Raw genomic sequence first — 16,524 nt, 5'->3', positions numbered from 1 at the left:
TAGCTTTGTGTGATAATTAAGGAAAATATGTGAGAACTTGGAGAGACTAAAATGTCTTACTGACACTATTGTTATCATTATTGTAAATGTAGGTGAAAGCTTCTTGTAAATAGTAAAACATCTTCTTCCTACCTTGGAAGATGGATAAGTAGATAACTCGTATTTTACATGTGGAAGGTTGGAGCATTTATCCATCTTGCAGAAATTAATGGTTTCAACTTGAGCTGTTATATAGACCATATGATAATGCCTACTTGGAATATGTTCATTGATGGTAAAGTTTTCTGCCTTTAAAACACTATTTAAAATAAGGTGAATAACCTAGGTTCATGGATAGCTTGATAGAAGGTAAAATAGAGAAAGCACAGTAAGAGTGTCACAGCATGTAGTGGGAGGTATAGAGGAGGAGATAATGCCAGCGTGGAAGGGATCAGGAAGAGCTTTTTGGAGGAAATAGGAACTTGAGCGAGAGAGAGAGAAAGAGAGAGAGAGATCTTGAATCAGAACTTGGGAGAAGACTGTCCTTACAAGGTGGAATAATGATATAAGTACAGAGACTGAGCAGTCTGTTTCTGGTGGTAGCCAGTCCTCAGCTTAATATGAGTCTTGTTAGAGGTTTTTGGATGTGTAGGCGGAAGCTGCCTTTTGAAAGCTTCTGGACATCTTGTTAATTTGGCCTTGCCACACCTTTCAAGTCTCTGTTTTCATTGATTCCTCTGAGAAGCCTTGCACTCTGCACTCAGGCTGGATTGTGCCCTTATTTGCTACTTCTGTATGCAGAGCAGTTGTGGTTAAGCGGAGACTCTGGAGCCATTCTCCCGGAATCGAAATTCTTGCTCTGTTCTGTACTAGATTGAGCAACCATGGGGACGTCACTTAACCTCTCTGTGCCCCAGTTCCTTCATCTGTAAAATGGGAGTGATGATATCTACTTCAAGAGGCTGTTGTGACGATTAATGGCTTAATTTACATTAAGTTCTCAGATGAGTTTCAGGCACATCGTAAGTTCTGTCTGCAGTGATGTTGTTTTTATTAGCCTCTGTTGGAGGTTTATTCCTTGTCCTCTGATGTGATTTATTTACATACCTCATGTCCCTTCGGGGCTGTGCCCTTTTGAGAAAAAGACATATTTTGTTTTTACCTTTGTATACCCTTCATAGTCTGCCTTCTGTACAGAAGCATGAAGATGATAATTCTACGACACATATGTCTGCTCCTGTGAGTCTTACTTAAATCTGATCCCAGAGCAACCAGATTTTAAGAAAAATTGCCTTAGATCAGGGGACCGGCTGGTTGTGTTTGTTCTAAGATAAATATAGCTAACACTGTGACAGTCATTCCACTGATACTTCTAAAGAAACAAGTAGCTGCAGCTCTAAAGTGTGTAAGGAGATGTGATTAAATATTTGCCAAGTGTTCTGTATTTCTCTAACGAGGTTGAAGTATTTCTAATGAAATGAAGCTTTAATGTTTCATTAGCATCATCTAATCATGGGTGCTACAGGTTAACTCCTTGATGCAAAAACATTGCTGGCTAATTAGAGCCTGCTTCAATTTCTTCAAAGTTATAATGTGAATACATGTGAAGACACCCTATGCTTAACTTGCAGGTTAGGTAAATAGAAAGGGCTGTGGTATGAGTGATGGTCATAGCATCTTTACTGTGTACACCTTTGACCCCTAGTAAATGATATTCCTCCCCCTTTACCTTGAATGTAGCCAGGATGGGATTTTTCCCTTGTTTGTCCTCAAGTTCTAACAGTTGGGAAGAAATAGGGAGAAGGAGACACTCTTGCCTATACTAGATTCTCTGCTTGTCATATTTTAGACACTCAATCTTTCATTTTGTATTTAAGAGAAATGTAACTCCTATCATTACACAATTTGAGACTTTGAAATTCAACAGTAAACTTTAAGAACTGAATTAGGTTTTACATTCAAGGTCCATGTAATCGTATGTGAATCAGTTTTATTTACAAGGACCAGTACTTCTGTTTTGTGCAGAAACTTTAGACAATTAGGGAAGAATGTGTTCCATGGAGTGATGTCAGTGAAAGGTGTTGTTCTTTTTAGTTCAGAACTAAAGTGTACTCAGTGGGGGATGGAGTCAAGATTAAAAGTATGATCTGGATTCTTCATTTTTCAGATTGATCCATATGATTGCCAGAAAATATCATAAGATAATGTTGTCGTATTTTTTACCTCATTATTACTTTGGTTTTTGGAAAATGAGAACAAATAAAAGGAAAATGAGGATCCCAGGCACTTGAAGTTGAAAATAAGTCATTTTTTGAACTTTGCCTGTATTTTTGGAATTAATCTAAACTAGTTGAGAACAATCTTTTCCTGTAGAGTCCTGTCTCATTACACTTCAAAAAGGATCATTCACGCATTCTTGATTCTATCCAGCGTTGAAATAGATGCCCATCCCTCATGCAGAAAACACTGAATAATCAGGTAGTCTGTGTTACGGCTTGATTGCAGTGCATCAAGAGAGAATTTGAAACTTCAATCAACAGACTACTTTATTGAGCACTTGCCAAGGTTATCTGAGGCCTACTAGCTGCCAGCTTCATTCCTGAAAATTAAACTTTTCCTTTCTTTTCTGAGACACTCAGCATGGAAATAGCCAACACTTTTTAAATGCTTTCGCTATGTGTCAGACACTGTTCTGAGTGCTTCATCTGTATTAACTCACTTAGTCCTCACAGTGACCCTGGGAGATGGGTTCTGTTCCACTTAACAGATGAGGTCCAGAGGGGCTGTGAAGGCGGCCCACGGCCATGCCACACTGCCTGGTAGAGGGGGGAAGCCAGCCCACGTCATCTGCCGCTGGAGCCCGTGCTCTGGATTGATGCTGGGCTCCTGTGTTCTTCTTCTGGACAGGAATCTGTACAGGGTCCTCACTGAGATCTCAGTGAGAAGATGAAGCAGCTTGCCTTTCTCAGTCGAGAAGCAAGGCCCCGGGAAGCAGAGAATGGTCCTGGAAGACATGTTCTGTTGTGAGGATTTGTGTCAGGAGTTTCCTAGGACAGAGCTTCCAGGTAGCTCCTTGAGTTTGCAGGGAGACGCACAGGAACTTGTGATGAGGGGAGAGAAGGAAGGCTATCTGTTCCAAGATTCCTAAGCTTCCTGATGCACCTGTATTACCCACTACCCCTTCTCTGCTATAGGAATTCCATCTGTGTCTTCAAGTCCAGTTTAGCATAAGGACTATTATACATTATAGGTAGAAAAATAAATACGTACTACATGGAACACTTTCCCAATGTCTCAGGAAGGGTGCCTGCACACAGCTTGGCTGAAAAATTATCCTAGGAGTCTGATTTGTTGTGTGTGTGTCTTCTCAGAACATTTGATATAGGTGTTGTGATTTCTTTACCCTTAGAGCTATGCAATGTCAAGTAACTTCATACCTTTGCACACACGGGTCCCTTCTGTCTGGTATGTGCATGCTCAGTCTCTTCAGTCTTGTCCCACTCTTGGCAACCCTGTGGACTCCTCTGTCCATTCCTACCCTCTCCAGGGGATCTTCCTGACCCAGGGATTGAACTCTTGTCTCCTGTATCTCCTGCATTGTAAGGTGGATTCTTTACCATTGAGCCACTAGGGAAGCCCTTTTCTCTCCAAAAAATCACTTGACTCTCTCACCTTTTGAGCTGAGCTTGGATGATAACAGTTGATGACATTTATTAAGTTGCCTTGGGAGAAGGACATGGCAACCCACTCCTGTATTCTTGCCTGGAGAATCCTGTGGCCAGAGGAGCCTGGTGGGCTGCTGTCCACAGGGTCACACAGAGTTGGACACAACTGAAGCGACTTCGCAGCAGCAGCAAATTGCCTAATATGTACCAGGCACAGACCTCACTTCATGTTTATTACAACCTCTGAGATCCATATTGCTCCTTTGTTGCAAAGGTAAGAAAAACAGGCCTTGTGAAGGATGAGTGATTGCCTAAGGTCTCACAGCCAGTGGGGGGAGGTCTATTTCTCATGAAGCCTTTGTTTTCCTCATTGACAAACAATCCGCTAGGGAGGCTCTTTCCAGTTTTCTTCCTGAGAACCCAAAGCAGGACCATTCTTAAGAAGCTGGGAGACAGACCTTTCCATTCCATTAAATTCAGAACACTTCTTAGGTAGAATGTGTAGATGGCCGCAAACCTCTGTCCCTCGTTTGGGGAGAGATATCAGTTTGTGAGTAGTAACACCCTCTTTCCAGAGCATGATTTATTTTTTCAAACAAGATTTAAGAAAATCTCAATGTGTGTGTGTGTTCAAAGCCTGTCTGAGGCTCAAGGCCTATGGTCTTCAGAATTGTCGGTGGTGGGGATGTTGGTAATTTCTGGGTTCACATGGGGCATTAAGTAACCTTTGTGTTTGGAGACCTAGTCTCCTGTGGGTCCTTACTGTGATTGGTAAGTGGGCTTGAGGTTTCTGAGTGGTGGGTTTTCACAGTAAGTCCTGGTGTCAGGCCTGGACACAAGGCCACAATTCTTCTGTTAAAGAAAAAAAAATTGATGTCAACACTAGTTACAGTGGTAAGGAGGACTTTACTCAGGACTTGCTATAGATTCAAGAGCGTTATAGTAGGAGAGAGGGTTCAGGTTCAACTCTGAATGCAACAAGAGCAAATGAGGATTTATGCAGCCAAGGAACCCACTGGGTGGTGGGCCCTGTCAGTGGACGGAAAATCACTAAGAAGAGACATAAAGCACTGGAGGGGTCTTGGTGGAGGCAGGTCGAGGACTTCAGCATCAGAGGTGGGGGGTGAGGAACTTGGCCAGATATCCAGTTGGGAATCTGTCCACACTGACTTGGCAGAATTTGTGCTAAAACTAGGATAAGTAGGCGCAGTGAGGACAGGGAGCCCAGGTAGAGGCCTGGACAAGCAGGAGGCTCTGAGGAGCCTGACTGAAGACGGGTCAAGGAGAGGGTCTTCGTCATGTGTGACTTCTTGAGTTCCGTGTTAAGCATTCAAGGTGGCAGATATGAACCCCTGGGAAATAACATTAAATGAAGTGTAGAGTGATGGCCGTTTCCACTGTGAAGTCTTCTTTTGAAATCAGAATAAAACTTCACCAAATGAACTCAACACGTATGAGATGCCTTTGTATAGAAAATTGACTTTGTGACTAATATGGATATATGTTCCCCTTAAGTTTCTAATAGGCAAAAACCACACATATGTGATGTGTTCCCATCTATTCACCTTTCTGTATCCCATATCATTTGATGTATAATAGCTATGCTCAGTGGGCTTCCCTGGTGGCTCAACTGTAAAGAATCTGCCTGCAATGCAGGAGACGTGGGTTCGATCCCTGGGTCAAGAAGATTCCCTGGAGAAAGAAATGGCAACTCACCCCAGTATTCTTGCCTGGGAAATTCCATGGACAGAGGAGCCTGGCGGGCTACAGTCCATGGGGTCACAAAGAGTCAGACTTGACTTAGCAACTAAACCACTACCACTAGAGTGACTTCTAGAAAAATGAGTTTTCCTACTGGCACAGACTTCTGTAAAGGATTAGCATGGATGATCACAGTAGCCCTGAAAGGAAGGACCTTTAAAGCTGTCCTGATGCTGCACTGTCAGATTCATTTTTAATTTTATTTAACAAACATAAATAGTGCTTATTATCAGACTGTTCTAAACGCTTTACAAGTGTTATGTTAATTAATCCTCAAAAGAACCCTGTAAAGTGGTTATGCCACTGTTGTTCACTCTTTATAGATGAGGAAACAGAGGCCCAGAGGAGTTTAAAAAATTTGCCCAAGGTCACACAATGAGTAAATGGCAGGACTTGGATTTCAACCCAGGCTGCCTGGCTCCAGCGTCTGCATTCTTAGTCTCTATTAGGTTGCATCCTAGGCTTTTGCCTCCCAGGGATTCACTTCTCATTATTGTGGGCTTTTCTTTATTCACTCCATGAATAAAGAATTCTTATTCTTCTGGATTTAGTTACTCTCTGGACTTTGTTCAGGCTGAAGTCAGGACTGAGGAGTATGTTTAACATGAGGTCTCCTTGTAAATCACAAGGTTATTCGTAAACAACTTTTCAGGTGTACTTTCAGCTTATAAGGATAATGTGTTTATTGGTAAAAGCACATTACCTATCTCCCCCACAGTCTGTGTAGAATAACAGTAGTGACACTTTCTAATCAAAGATTCCTTGCTTCCCCCGCCCACCAGTAACCCTAGTAGAATTCTTTCCTTCTTTTTTTTTTTAACATAAATGGTCCATTTGTAATGAATGGTAATTCTTTGATAAAAACTTTGAGAAATTGACTTCCAGATAATGCACGGCTAGCCCCAAAACTTTCTTAAAGGGGCAGATCTCCTTTGGAAGCTGAACAGATGTAATCCCTAAAACATTTCTTTTGTAGTCTCTTTAAATTTTGTTTAAATTTGTCAAGCTGGTATTGAAAAAGGTTCTGGTTAATATAGCATTAGCAGCAAAGTTATATAAATACATGTGGAAAATCTTGAGTATTTCATGGTATCTTCACCTTAGGATTTTTTTAAAACTAAATTTTTTAAACTTTTAATTACAGATCTGTCTATGGCAGTACAGAAATTTTCCCAGTCGCTGCAGGATTTCCAGTTTGAATGTATCGGTGATGCTGAAACAGATGATGAAATTAGTATCGGTAAGTACTGCTATTTATCAATATCCTAAGTAATAATTTTAAAAGTCTTACTTCAGATAATAACTTCATTGAAATCAAACAGACAACACACACCCAAATACTAAGTATGTCAAATATTCTGACGTTGATAAAAGTGTAAGGGTGGTTTTTTGGTTGCTGTGGAAGAGTGTTGTAAATTGTTTTAAAATTGAGGTCTGTGGTTTTTTCCATAAGGAAATTAATCATTGTATAATTCAGCTCATCCCTTTGAGAAGATGCAGATAACACCCTTTTTTCTTTGCCTAAAAGTGAATCATTCAGGGAATTCCTGGGCAGTCCAGTGGTTAAGCCTCCTCAATCTCATTACCCAGGGCCTGGGTTCAATATCTGGTCTAGAAACTAAGATCCCATGGCAGCAGGTTGTGGCAAAAAAATAAAAAACGGAAAACAAAAGTGATTCATTCAAACAAATACATATTGATTGTCTACCATTAAATATACACGGTATTAGTTTAAGAATTATCTCACTTTTTTTAAACTTACTACTGATGTCTCTTTTAACTTCAGTATTTCTTTATGAAGAAAAAAGTATCAGTCATGATGTGTGAGCCAGTATTGGTGCAGGACAGAGAACATTACTGGGATCAGGAGACTTGAGACTTAATCTGATTCTCCCTCATGTTTAGCAATCCAACCCTGGTGAAAGCATGCCCCTTCCTGAATCGGGTGGTTTCATTTCCCATTAGTGAGAAGGTTGGGTTTCCTGATCTCAGGTTTTATCTGTAGCTGAGTTTTTACTGGTTGAAGGTCTGGTTCATGTAGCATTCTTTCCCCCACGTTTTAACAACCCCTACTCGTCAGTTTGCAGGCATGGGGTCAGTCTGTAGGTGGGGTTAGAGTCAGGCAGTCAGCTGTGCCGAGTGGCTTCAGTCGTGTCAGACTCTTTGTGACCCCATGGACTGCAGCCCACCAGGATCCTCTGTCCATGGGATTTTCCAGGCAGTCAGGAACCTGTATGTGTATACATTTTAGAGAATGATACATCAAGTGTACTCACATTCCAGATGAAAGTAGAATACTGTAGGGATTTACAATAGACTCCTGAACTGCAGTGAGTCTGTGCTACACCTGGCGATCTCATTAAAGGCCGACTGTGATTCAGAAGGTCTCAGGTGGAGTGTGGTTTCTGCATTTCTTACATGCTTGAAGGCTGGTCCACGGACCTCTCTTTGAGTAGCAGGACTTTGAAATCCCTGACACGCTTCTTCACAATCTTATTTCTCTCCTCTTCTGAATTTTCTTTTTCTTTTATAGTTTTGTCAGGTATATACGTATTTCTCAATATTTTTATTGTTTTTGAAAACCTAAAGTATCAAGTCCAAATCCCACTATGAAAGGAAAGGGCTCTCAAAAAGAAAAGTGGGAAGGGTTTCTGATTCCTCGGGCGGCTTTAGCTTGTGACAGTCACGAAGGCCCTTCTGGAGAAGTCACCTACCCGTCCGCAGACACACTGATCCTGCTGTGGGGTTCATGTCCTATAGACCCCGTGTGACCAGGCTGGGCTCTTGCAGAGGCCTTTGCCAGGCAGTTGATGATTTGCCCGCCCCTTTGGGAACATTTGGTACTCAGGGTGTGGAGGTAGCTGGTGTTAGGATCGTCAGGGGCTCCCTCTGCCCTCAGGTTTGTGGAGGAGGGTGACTGAGCCTGACTTGGTGGAGGTGTAGGTAGGGAGCCTCTCAAAAGGAGGAGAGGGCTGCCAGGTGGACCCCCAGCCATGTGACTTCCTCCTATTTACAGGATGGGTGGAGCAGGGCGCGTCAGGGGTCATGTGACACCCACAGCCAGAACGATGGCGTCATCATGTGTGTCACTTCGTGACGTTTATATCATAAGTGTCTAGCCCCCAACATAGGTTTTGTAACACACGCCTCACCAGACAAAAGCTTAGATTGTATTACTAAAATGTTGATATAGTAGCGTTATTTAGAAAAAAAGAAAGAACACCCACATACTCATATAATGGCAATTATTTCCACTTAGTAATGAGACTGTAAAAAGCAGAGACATTATTTTGCCAACAAAGGTCCATCTAGTCAAAGCTATGGTTTTTCCAGTAGTCATATATGGATATAAGGGTTGGACCTTAAAGAAAGCTGAGCACTGAAGAATTGATGTATTTGAACTGTGGTGTTGGAGAAGACTGTTGAGAGTCCCTTGGACTACAAGGAGATCCAACCAGTCCATCCTAAAGGAAATCAGTCCTGAATATTCATTGGAAGGACTGATCTTCTTTATAAAGAGATTTATAGCAAATACTTCTGGATTTTTTTATAGGTGTTATACTTTTTCATTTATGATTTTAAAATATTACATAGGTTTTTATACATGAATTTATGCAATACTGTCTTTGGTTCACTCAAGTTGCTTCTAGTTGGTCTTTTACTTTTTAACAGTACAACACATACATTTCTTCATAATTTCCATTAAGTTTCTTACTTAAAAAGCTTTCTTGAAGCCATATGGTGTAACAGCAGAGGTACGGGACTTTAATCACTGCGCTTTTCAACCATGCAGGCGAGTCAATGGTAGACAGTTTTCCCTGGTTGTGGTGAACTGGATATTTCAGCTGTGCTCTGTCTCTTTCCACTTTGACTGAATGGATGCTATTATTTTGGCTCTTGCAGTTTAGATTGGAAAAGTGTGAAATGATCAGTATGTGAAGGCTTATGATTGTTGTTCAGTCGTTAAGTCATGTTCAACTGTTTGTGACCCCATTGACTGTAGTCTGCCAGGCTCCTCTGTCCATGGAATTCTCCAGGAGAGAAGACTGGAGTAGGTTGCCATGCCCTCCTCCAGGGGTCTTCCTGGGATCGAACTTGCATCTCCTGCATTGGCAGGAGGAGTCTCTACCACTAAACCACCAGGGAAGTGAAGACTGTGACAGGCAATGAATATTAAGTTCCAATGCTTTCAGTGCTTTTTGGAATTAGATCCAAGCTGGGCAAGGGGAAGGTGAATACTATATAGGGGAAAGATATTATTACTCGCTATTTTTAAATCAAGAGGCTTATTTAGCTCCTACTGGGAATCTGATTTAAACACCAATGCTTTAATAGGAAAACCTAACTTAGAGCACAGAGATTTATAAACAAAAATTATTTCTGAAACTATTGTAAAAATATAGATATATTCCCGTATCCTCACCATTCAACACTTTTTATCCTTTTACTGCACCACCAAATGCACTGTAAATTGTTAAAAATAACTAGAATATAGTAAAAAATAAAAGACTGTGAGGCTAACACAGCTGTTGTACCAAGGATCTAGGAATGTATACCTGAGGATAATGGGTAAGGCTGGTGTGGATGGAGTCTAAGAACTATCCTTACCTTCATCAGCTCCAGTACCACATGGGAAGATACAAAGTTTCAGCTGTCTTTAAAATAGCTCGTTGAAGTCCCAGTTTCAGCTTCTTCTTTATTCTTCTGACTTAATGAAAGAGGAATGAATTGGGGACAGCTGTGAAGGTTCACACTGAGTGATAGTCACAATATCCTCATCCAGAGCAGCCTTAAGACTTACAATGATGTAACCACTGCAAACAGTGACTTACAAAAAAAGCTCATCTTTTATAAGCAAGCAGTGTCTCTGCTAAATAACTCATAAAGACATTTCTGAACTTTTCTGTGTACAAGTTATGGTGGTGAGAGTGGGTGGAAGATGAGCAAGATGTCTGCTTTCAGTGTGCTTATAGTAGAATAAGGTGAAAAACAGATTTTGAGCAAAGTAAGGAAAATATTGCTGTTACTGCATCAAGGTCACAAGTGAACCTATGCAAGCTGTTCTGGGAGTTCGTGAGACGCATGGGCCTGTGTCTGTCCCATAAATCAGACCCACTCTTCAGCTGTCCCCATCTGCTCCCACCCTTCTGGCCGTGTGCATGCTGGTTTGTTTGTTTGTTTTCTTGGTGCCAGTGAGACATTGCTGGCTTTGAAGGAAGCAAAATGGGATTAGTCGTCTGGGACCCAGTGGGGAATTCCTGTGGCTCGCAGAGCAGGTCAGTTGTTTCCAGAACTGAAGTCCTGAGCAGCATAGCATCCTACACTCCACCTGGAGCACCTCTTTCTCATCCTAGAACAGCAAGAAACCAGTCCTCCTCCCTCCTCTGAGGATGGTTGAGCTGCCTCTGAGCATTTGATTGCTTCCTTTTGTCTGCCCACCACGGTGCTGGCCCAATGGGAGGCCATCCAGCTTAACTTCCTGCAGCTGTTCTAATTGTCCACTTTTTATGCTGCTTTGTTTTTCTGGACTGAGGAAAGACACTGAGTTAGAAATAAGTTAGGACTTGATTAGCTGGACACTTGGGGTTTAGAAACTGATGATGGAAGAGAGATGAGTGATCACAAACTGGCGTAAGAGTCAGTGCTCCTCACATAACATATTTATATGGTTAGTTGTTGTTTAGTCTCTCTTTGTGACTCCAGGCTCCTCTGTCCATGGGATTTCCCAGGCACGAATACTAGAGCAGGTTGCCTTTTCCTTCTCCAGGGCATTTTCCTGGACCAGGATTTGAACCTGCGTGTCCTGCATTGGCAAGTAGATTCTTTACCACTGTGGCAGACTGGATACAAAATGTATCTATTGCATAACCATAATTATACAGAAGATAGTACCTGCTGCATTAATCTTGGTACATACCTGGAAATTGATGATGTTGTGTGTTCATCCCTAAAACCTTACCAGTAGTTAATAAAATACTCTGTGCTGCTAAGTCACTTCAGTAGTGTCCGACTCTGTGTGACCCCATAGACGGAAGCCCACCAGGCTCCCCTGTCCCTGGGATTCTCCAGGCAAGAACACTGGAGTGGGTTGCCATTTCCTTCTCCAAAATACTCTACAGAACATAAAAACACTATTCTTTTGAAAACTCTATAGTGGTTCATTCAAGCAAGTAGAAGCTCAAAGATATTACTGTGAATCTGTCTGAAGTGGTGGTTTTTACTTGGTTTATTTAGCACTTCAGAGTATGGGATAATAAAGACTTGAGAATTTATGTCCATACCAAGTTTGGGGCTTGCAAGTGACTATATTTTTTTTCCTGCCCACTCAGTGCCTGTAGTTTGAAAACACTTTTAACCAAGTCTTAAAAGAAGTCTAGATTAAAAACAAAATCAAATATTGTTAGTCACGCTGAACCAATGCCAGTAAAAATATTAGTCATTAATATGAGGCAAATCTCATTCATTCTATGTAATATTGGAAACTATTGGAAAGTCCAGTTGTGGTTTGTAATAAACAACTTGGTTAGTGATGTTCTGTGATGGCCTATTGCAGTGCTCAGGAAGTCCTGGCCCATATGACCTTTGCACTCAAGAGATTAAACATTTACCAAGAAGGAGAGTCAGTTTGCTAGTAAATATTTTAGGTGGGGACTTAGTCCTTTAGACACACCTAAAGAGAAAATTCCTGTGGTAGAGACAGGCAACATCCAACCGCTTGTCAACTAAGGTTATTTGCTCTTAACTCTGAGTGGAGAAATGAGGACATCAAGTAGGTGATTCAGATCAAAATATATTTCATAATAATTGTCCAGATAGGTCTGACATAACTCATGTGTCTGTGTTCAGGTCTCTGTTTTGAATGCAGATATGCAGACATAGCCATAACAGTGGTGAGTGCTTAATAGTTCTTAGAATGAAGAGCATAATATATTTTTTAAAAGCCCTTTTACATGAAAGTCTACATGTAAATCATATGTGTACATATTGACAGATGGTAACTTGAACTCTTAAGTTTTCTATACTGAATTGGCTAGAGTGTGCCTTATGTTTTGAATTCTTTTATGACTTTAGGAGACTGCACTGAAAGGTAAGATTATAGGAGACGAATGTAAAATACTGACCTTTTATGTCACAGGGACTTTATTGTATCTTCCTGAGCAAACAGTGCTTTACCCAGGTGCAAATATTTGTTGTTAGATCTTACCTTTCTGAAGCTAAGTGTGCACCAGTGTAACACAGTGATTAAGTGAAATAGCCCAAGAATACGAACAGAAGCCTGAAACTGATCATTAATGCCTTATCAGAGGGTGTGAAGTAGAAGACGTTTTTCAGGGGAATATTTGAAAATTATTTTCATTTTCCTTGTTAGAGGAATTGTGCTTAGTTGCTCAGTCGTGTCAGATTTTTTGCAGCTCCATAGATTGTAGCCTGCCAGACTCCTCTGTCCGTGGAATTCTTGAGGCAAGAATCCTGGAGTGAGTAGTCATTCCCTTCTCCAGGGGATCTTCCAGATCCAGGGATTGAACGCAGGTCTTCTGCATTGCAGGCTGGGGACAAATGCTTAAATCTTTTATCAAATACATCCATTGCCTTTGAGAATGCATCTGTTAGGTCTCGTGGAAAGGTAGTGTTTGATCCAATTTTCCAAGTGATAAACAAGAATATGGTCTAGTGGGGGAGTTATGCAAATAGTTTTATTTGTGTGTTTTGAGAGGATTTCTTTATAGAATAGAAACACTTTGAGAAATAGTAACCTATATTTCAGGTTAAAAAGGATTAGTATATTTATAAATCTCAGGAAATTCACTTAAACAATAAAACAAATAAAATCATAAATGATTTTAGTTAAGAAAAAAACACACCTATTTTCTTCAAGTTAAACTAATAAAATTCAGTTATTAAGCTACTAAATTGAAAATGCTTCTGTAAAGATTTTCCTAAGGATTCAGTTATGAGCTACAAATCTTCATCCACAGAGATCACTACTGTCGTTGGTCTGATGATGGCAGGATGCATAAGGTAGAGCATGGCCTGAAACTTCTTTCGTAGGAAAAAGTTAGCAAACCAGAGACAATGCCATTACCAAAAACAACTGAACTCTTTAAAAAAAAAACAAAACAAAAAAAGCCCTGCGATTTTATTAAATTCTAGGAAACAAATTACCTTCTCATTTGCTGAGTCAAAAGAAAATCCATCAGTTATTACAAACCTTCATTACAAACCACTTAAATGTGGTTATATAAATCAGGAAGTCCTCTATTAAAGTGGAACATTTCCAAATGCCTAAATTGTTTATATAAATAACATTTTCTTTTGAACTCTGTGGAGAAAGCATATTTGACTTTTTATGGCTCTCAGTTGGACAATTGAATTATTGTTTTCCATTTTCTTTTACCACCCTTATTTTTGCACCCACACAGAAACCACCCACAATTACAGATTGAAACAGCTGGGAAAGTTGCACATTTCAGGTGGAGTTTCTGTCTTTAAAAAAACATGCCATTTGAGAGAGATGTTTTCATCATATTATCTCTGTATTTTAAAGAACTTTTTTTGATTTAATTTGAAATTCAAAGGCTTAGATTGTTTTTCCAGAATCTGAAATAAAAAAAGAAACTTATCATGTTAAAAGTCATGTCTCAAAGAAAAAAATTTGTCTTTTAATTTATTGATATACATTAGAACCCCTTTCTGTCTTCTGTGATTTGTTCTACTAAACAAAAAGTGGTTGGCTTTTTCATAGAAAACTCAAGTCTCATATCTTCTCCAGCAAATTATATGCTCTTTGAGGTCAGAAAGTTTTCTCACATTTAGATTCCTGCAAAATTCTTTAGCACCTTGTTTGTAGCAGAAGCTTAGTAAATATTTATCGCATAAAAATCCACCTGGAAAATCTAGTAAGTGTTTATAGAAACAAATCACTTTAAGGTATATAAATAAAATTTTAGGATCATATGTTATAAAATATGTACATATTTGCATATATCTAGATGATTCTTTTCAGCATGGTAATAAACTAAATTTTGAGAGGGAAAATAGTTCATATACAGCCATCCCTCAGTATTCACAAAGGGTTGGTTTCAGGGGCTTTCATGGATACCAAACTTCTTAGATGCTCAAGCCCCTAATGTAAAGTGGTGCAGTGTTTGCATATAACTTACAGAGTCCTCTTGTGTATATACTTTGTTATCTCTAGTTTAGTTATAATACCGAACACAATATAAATGCTATGCAAGTAGCTGTAGTTTTGATGTAAGTGCTAAATAGATAGTTGCCAGCAAGTGGCAAATTCAGGTTTTGCTTGTTGAAACATTTTAGATTTTTTTTTTTTTCCTCAAATGTTTTCAGTTCACAGTTAGTTGAATCTGACTGAGGGTGCTGAACCCCTGGATACAGAGAGTCAACTGTATTATTCACAAATATAGCACAGACATATATGCAGCTTTTGCATATAATTGAGAATGATTTGGAACAAATATCTTAATATTTGTGAATATCTGGACCACAGCTAAATGTTTTAATATTCTTTAGTTTATTCAATGTTTGCTGACTACCTGTTAGGTGAGTAGCTCTGTGCCTATTCCCAGTGACCTGGTGGTGAAAGAGTAGTCAAAGCTTTTTCCCTTATGGAGTGTACAAACTAAAGGATAAACTGGGAGCAGTATCTTTTCTTTAGGATAACATGACTTAAAAAAGGCTTATTTCAGGGTGATTAGAGGTTTGCCGATTACTTTCCTTATGTAGGGGGCTTCCTAGGTGGCACAGTGGTAAGGAATCCACCTGCCAATGCAGGAGACATGAGAGATGCGTCCCTGGTTCAGCAAGATCCCCTGGAGGAGGAAGTGGCACCCCATTCCAATATTCTCACCTGGAAAATTCCATAGACAGAGGAGCCTGGTGGGCTACTGTCCATGGGACTACGGACTACAAAAAGTTGGACATGACTTAGCATGACCACACACACAAGCTTCTTTATATCGAGCAAAGGAAATTTTTAGAAATAGGTAAGTAACTTGTGCTGAGCAAGCCAGAGGTGATTGGTTTACTTAGGCCTTATTTTTTGGGAGCGCCAGCGTGGAAACTTAAGTTTTGGCTTGCTGATGTGGAGTTTTGCACAGTTAGCACAGTTCAGTCGCTCAACTGTGTCTGACTCTTTGGGACCCCATGGACTGCAGGACAACAGGCTTCCCTGTCCATGACCAACTCCTGAAAGAGAGAAAGAAAGATGTGAAGTCGCTCAGTCATGTCTGACTCTTTGCACCCCATGGACGGTAGCCTACCAGGTTCTTCTGTCCATGGGATTTTCCAGGCAAGAATACTGGAGTGGGTTGCCATTTCCTTCTCCAGAAGCTTGCTCAAACTCATGTCTGTTGAGTCGGTGATGCTATCCAACCATCTCATCCTGTGTAGTCCTCTTCTCCTCCTTCCTTCAATCTTTCCCAGCATCAGGGCCTTTTCCAAGGAGTCAGTTCTTCACATCAGGTGCCCAAAGTATTGGAGTTTCAGTTTCAGCCTCAGTCCTTCCAATGAATATTCAGGACTGATCTCCTTTAAGATTGACTGGTTTGATCTCCTTGTAGTCCAAGGGACTGTCAAGAGTCTTCTCCAACAGTACAGGTCAAAAGAATCAATTCTTTGGTGCTCAACTTTATAGTCCAACTCTCACATCTATACATGACTACTGGATAAACCATAGCTTTGACTAGACAGACATTTGTTGGCAAAATGATGTCTATGCTTTTTAATATGCTGTCTAGGTATCATAGCTTTTCTTCCAAGGAGCAAGTGTCTTTTAATTTCATGCCTGCAGTCAACATCTGCAGTTTTTGGAGCCCCCCAAAATAAAGTCTCTCATTCCTTCCATTGTTTCTCCATCTATTTACCATAGAGTAATGGGACTGGTCCATTCTAAAGGAGATCAGTCCTGGGTGTTCATTGGAAGGACTAATGCTAAAGTTGAAACTCCAATACTTTGGCCACCTCATGCGAAGAGTTGACTCACTGGAAAAGACTCTGATGCTGGGAGGGATTGGGGGCAGGAGCAGAAGGGGACGACAGAGAATGAGATGGCTGGATGGCATCACCGATTCGATAGACATGAGTTTGAGTGAACTCCGGG

General features: G+C 40.5%; 1 protein-coding gene across 2 annotated transcripts in view; it reads left to right on the top strand.

Annotated features, from left to right (window-relative positions):
- Window positions 1-16,524, top strand: part of ARHGAP42 (Rho GTPase activating protein 42) — a 348,184-nt gene that overhangs the window by 75,451 nt on the left and 256,209 nt on the right. For both annotated transcript variants that reach the window (XM_088842890.1, XM_055422895.2), the window contains exon 2: window positions 6,550-6,645. In XM_088842890.1, coding sequence (XP_088699016.1) covers window positions 6,550-6,645 — 96 coding nt within the window. The remainder of the gene's footprint in view (window positions 1-6,549; window positions 6,646-16,524) is intronic.

The sequence above is a fragment of the Moschus berezovskii genome, chromosome 14 (genome assembly GCF_049115385.1).
Source record: "Moschus berezovskii isolate FMDL1 chromosome 14, NW_MosBer_1.0, whole genome shotgun sequence".
Classification (NCBI taxonomy): Eukaryota; Metazoa; Chordata; class Mammalia; order Artiodactyla; family Moschidae; genus Moschus; species Moschus berezovskii.
This window is presented reverse-complemented; position numbering and strand designations above follow the sequence as displayed.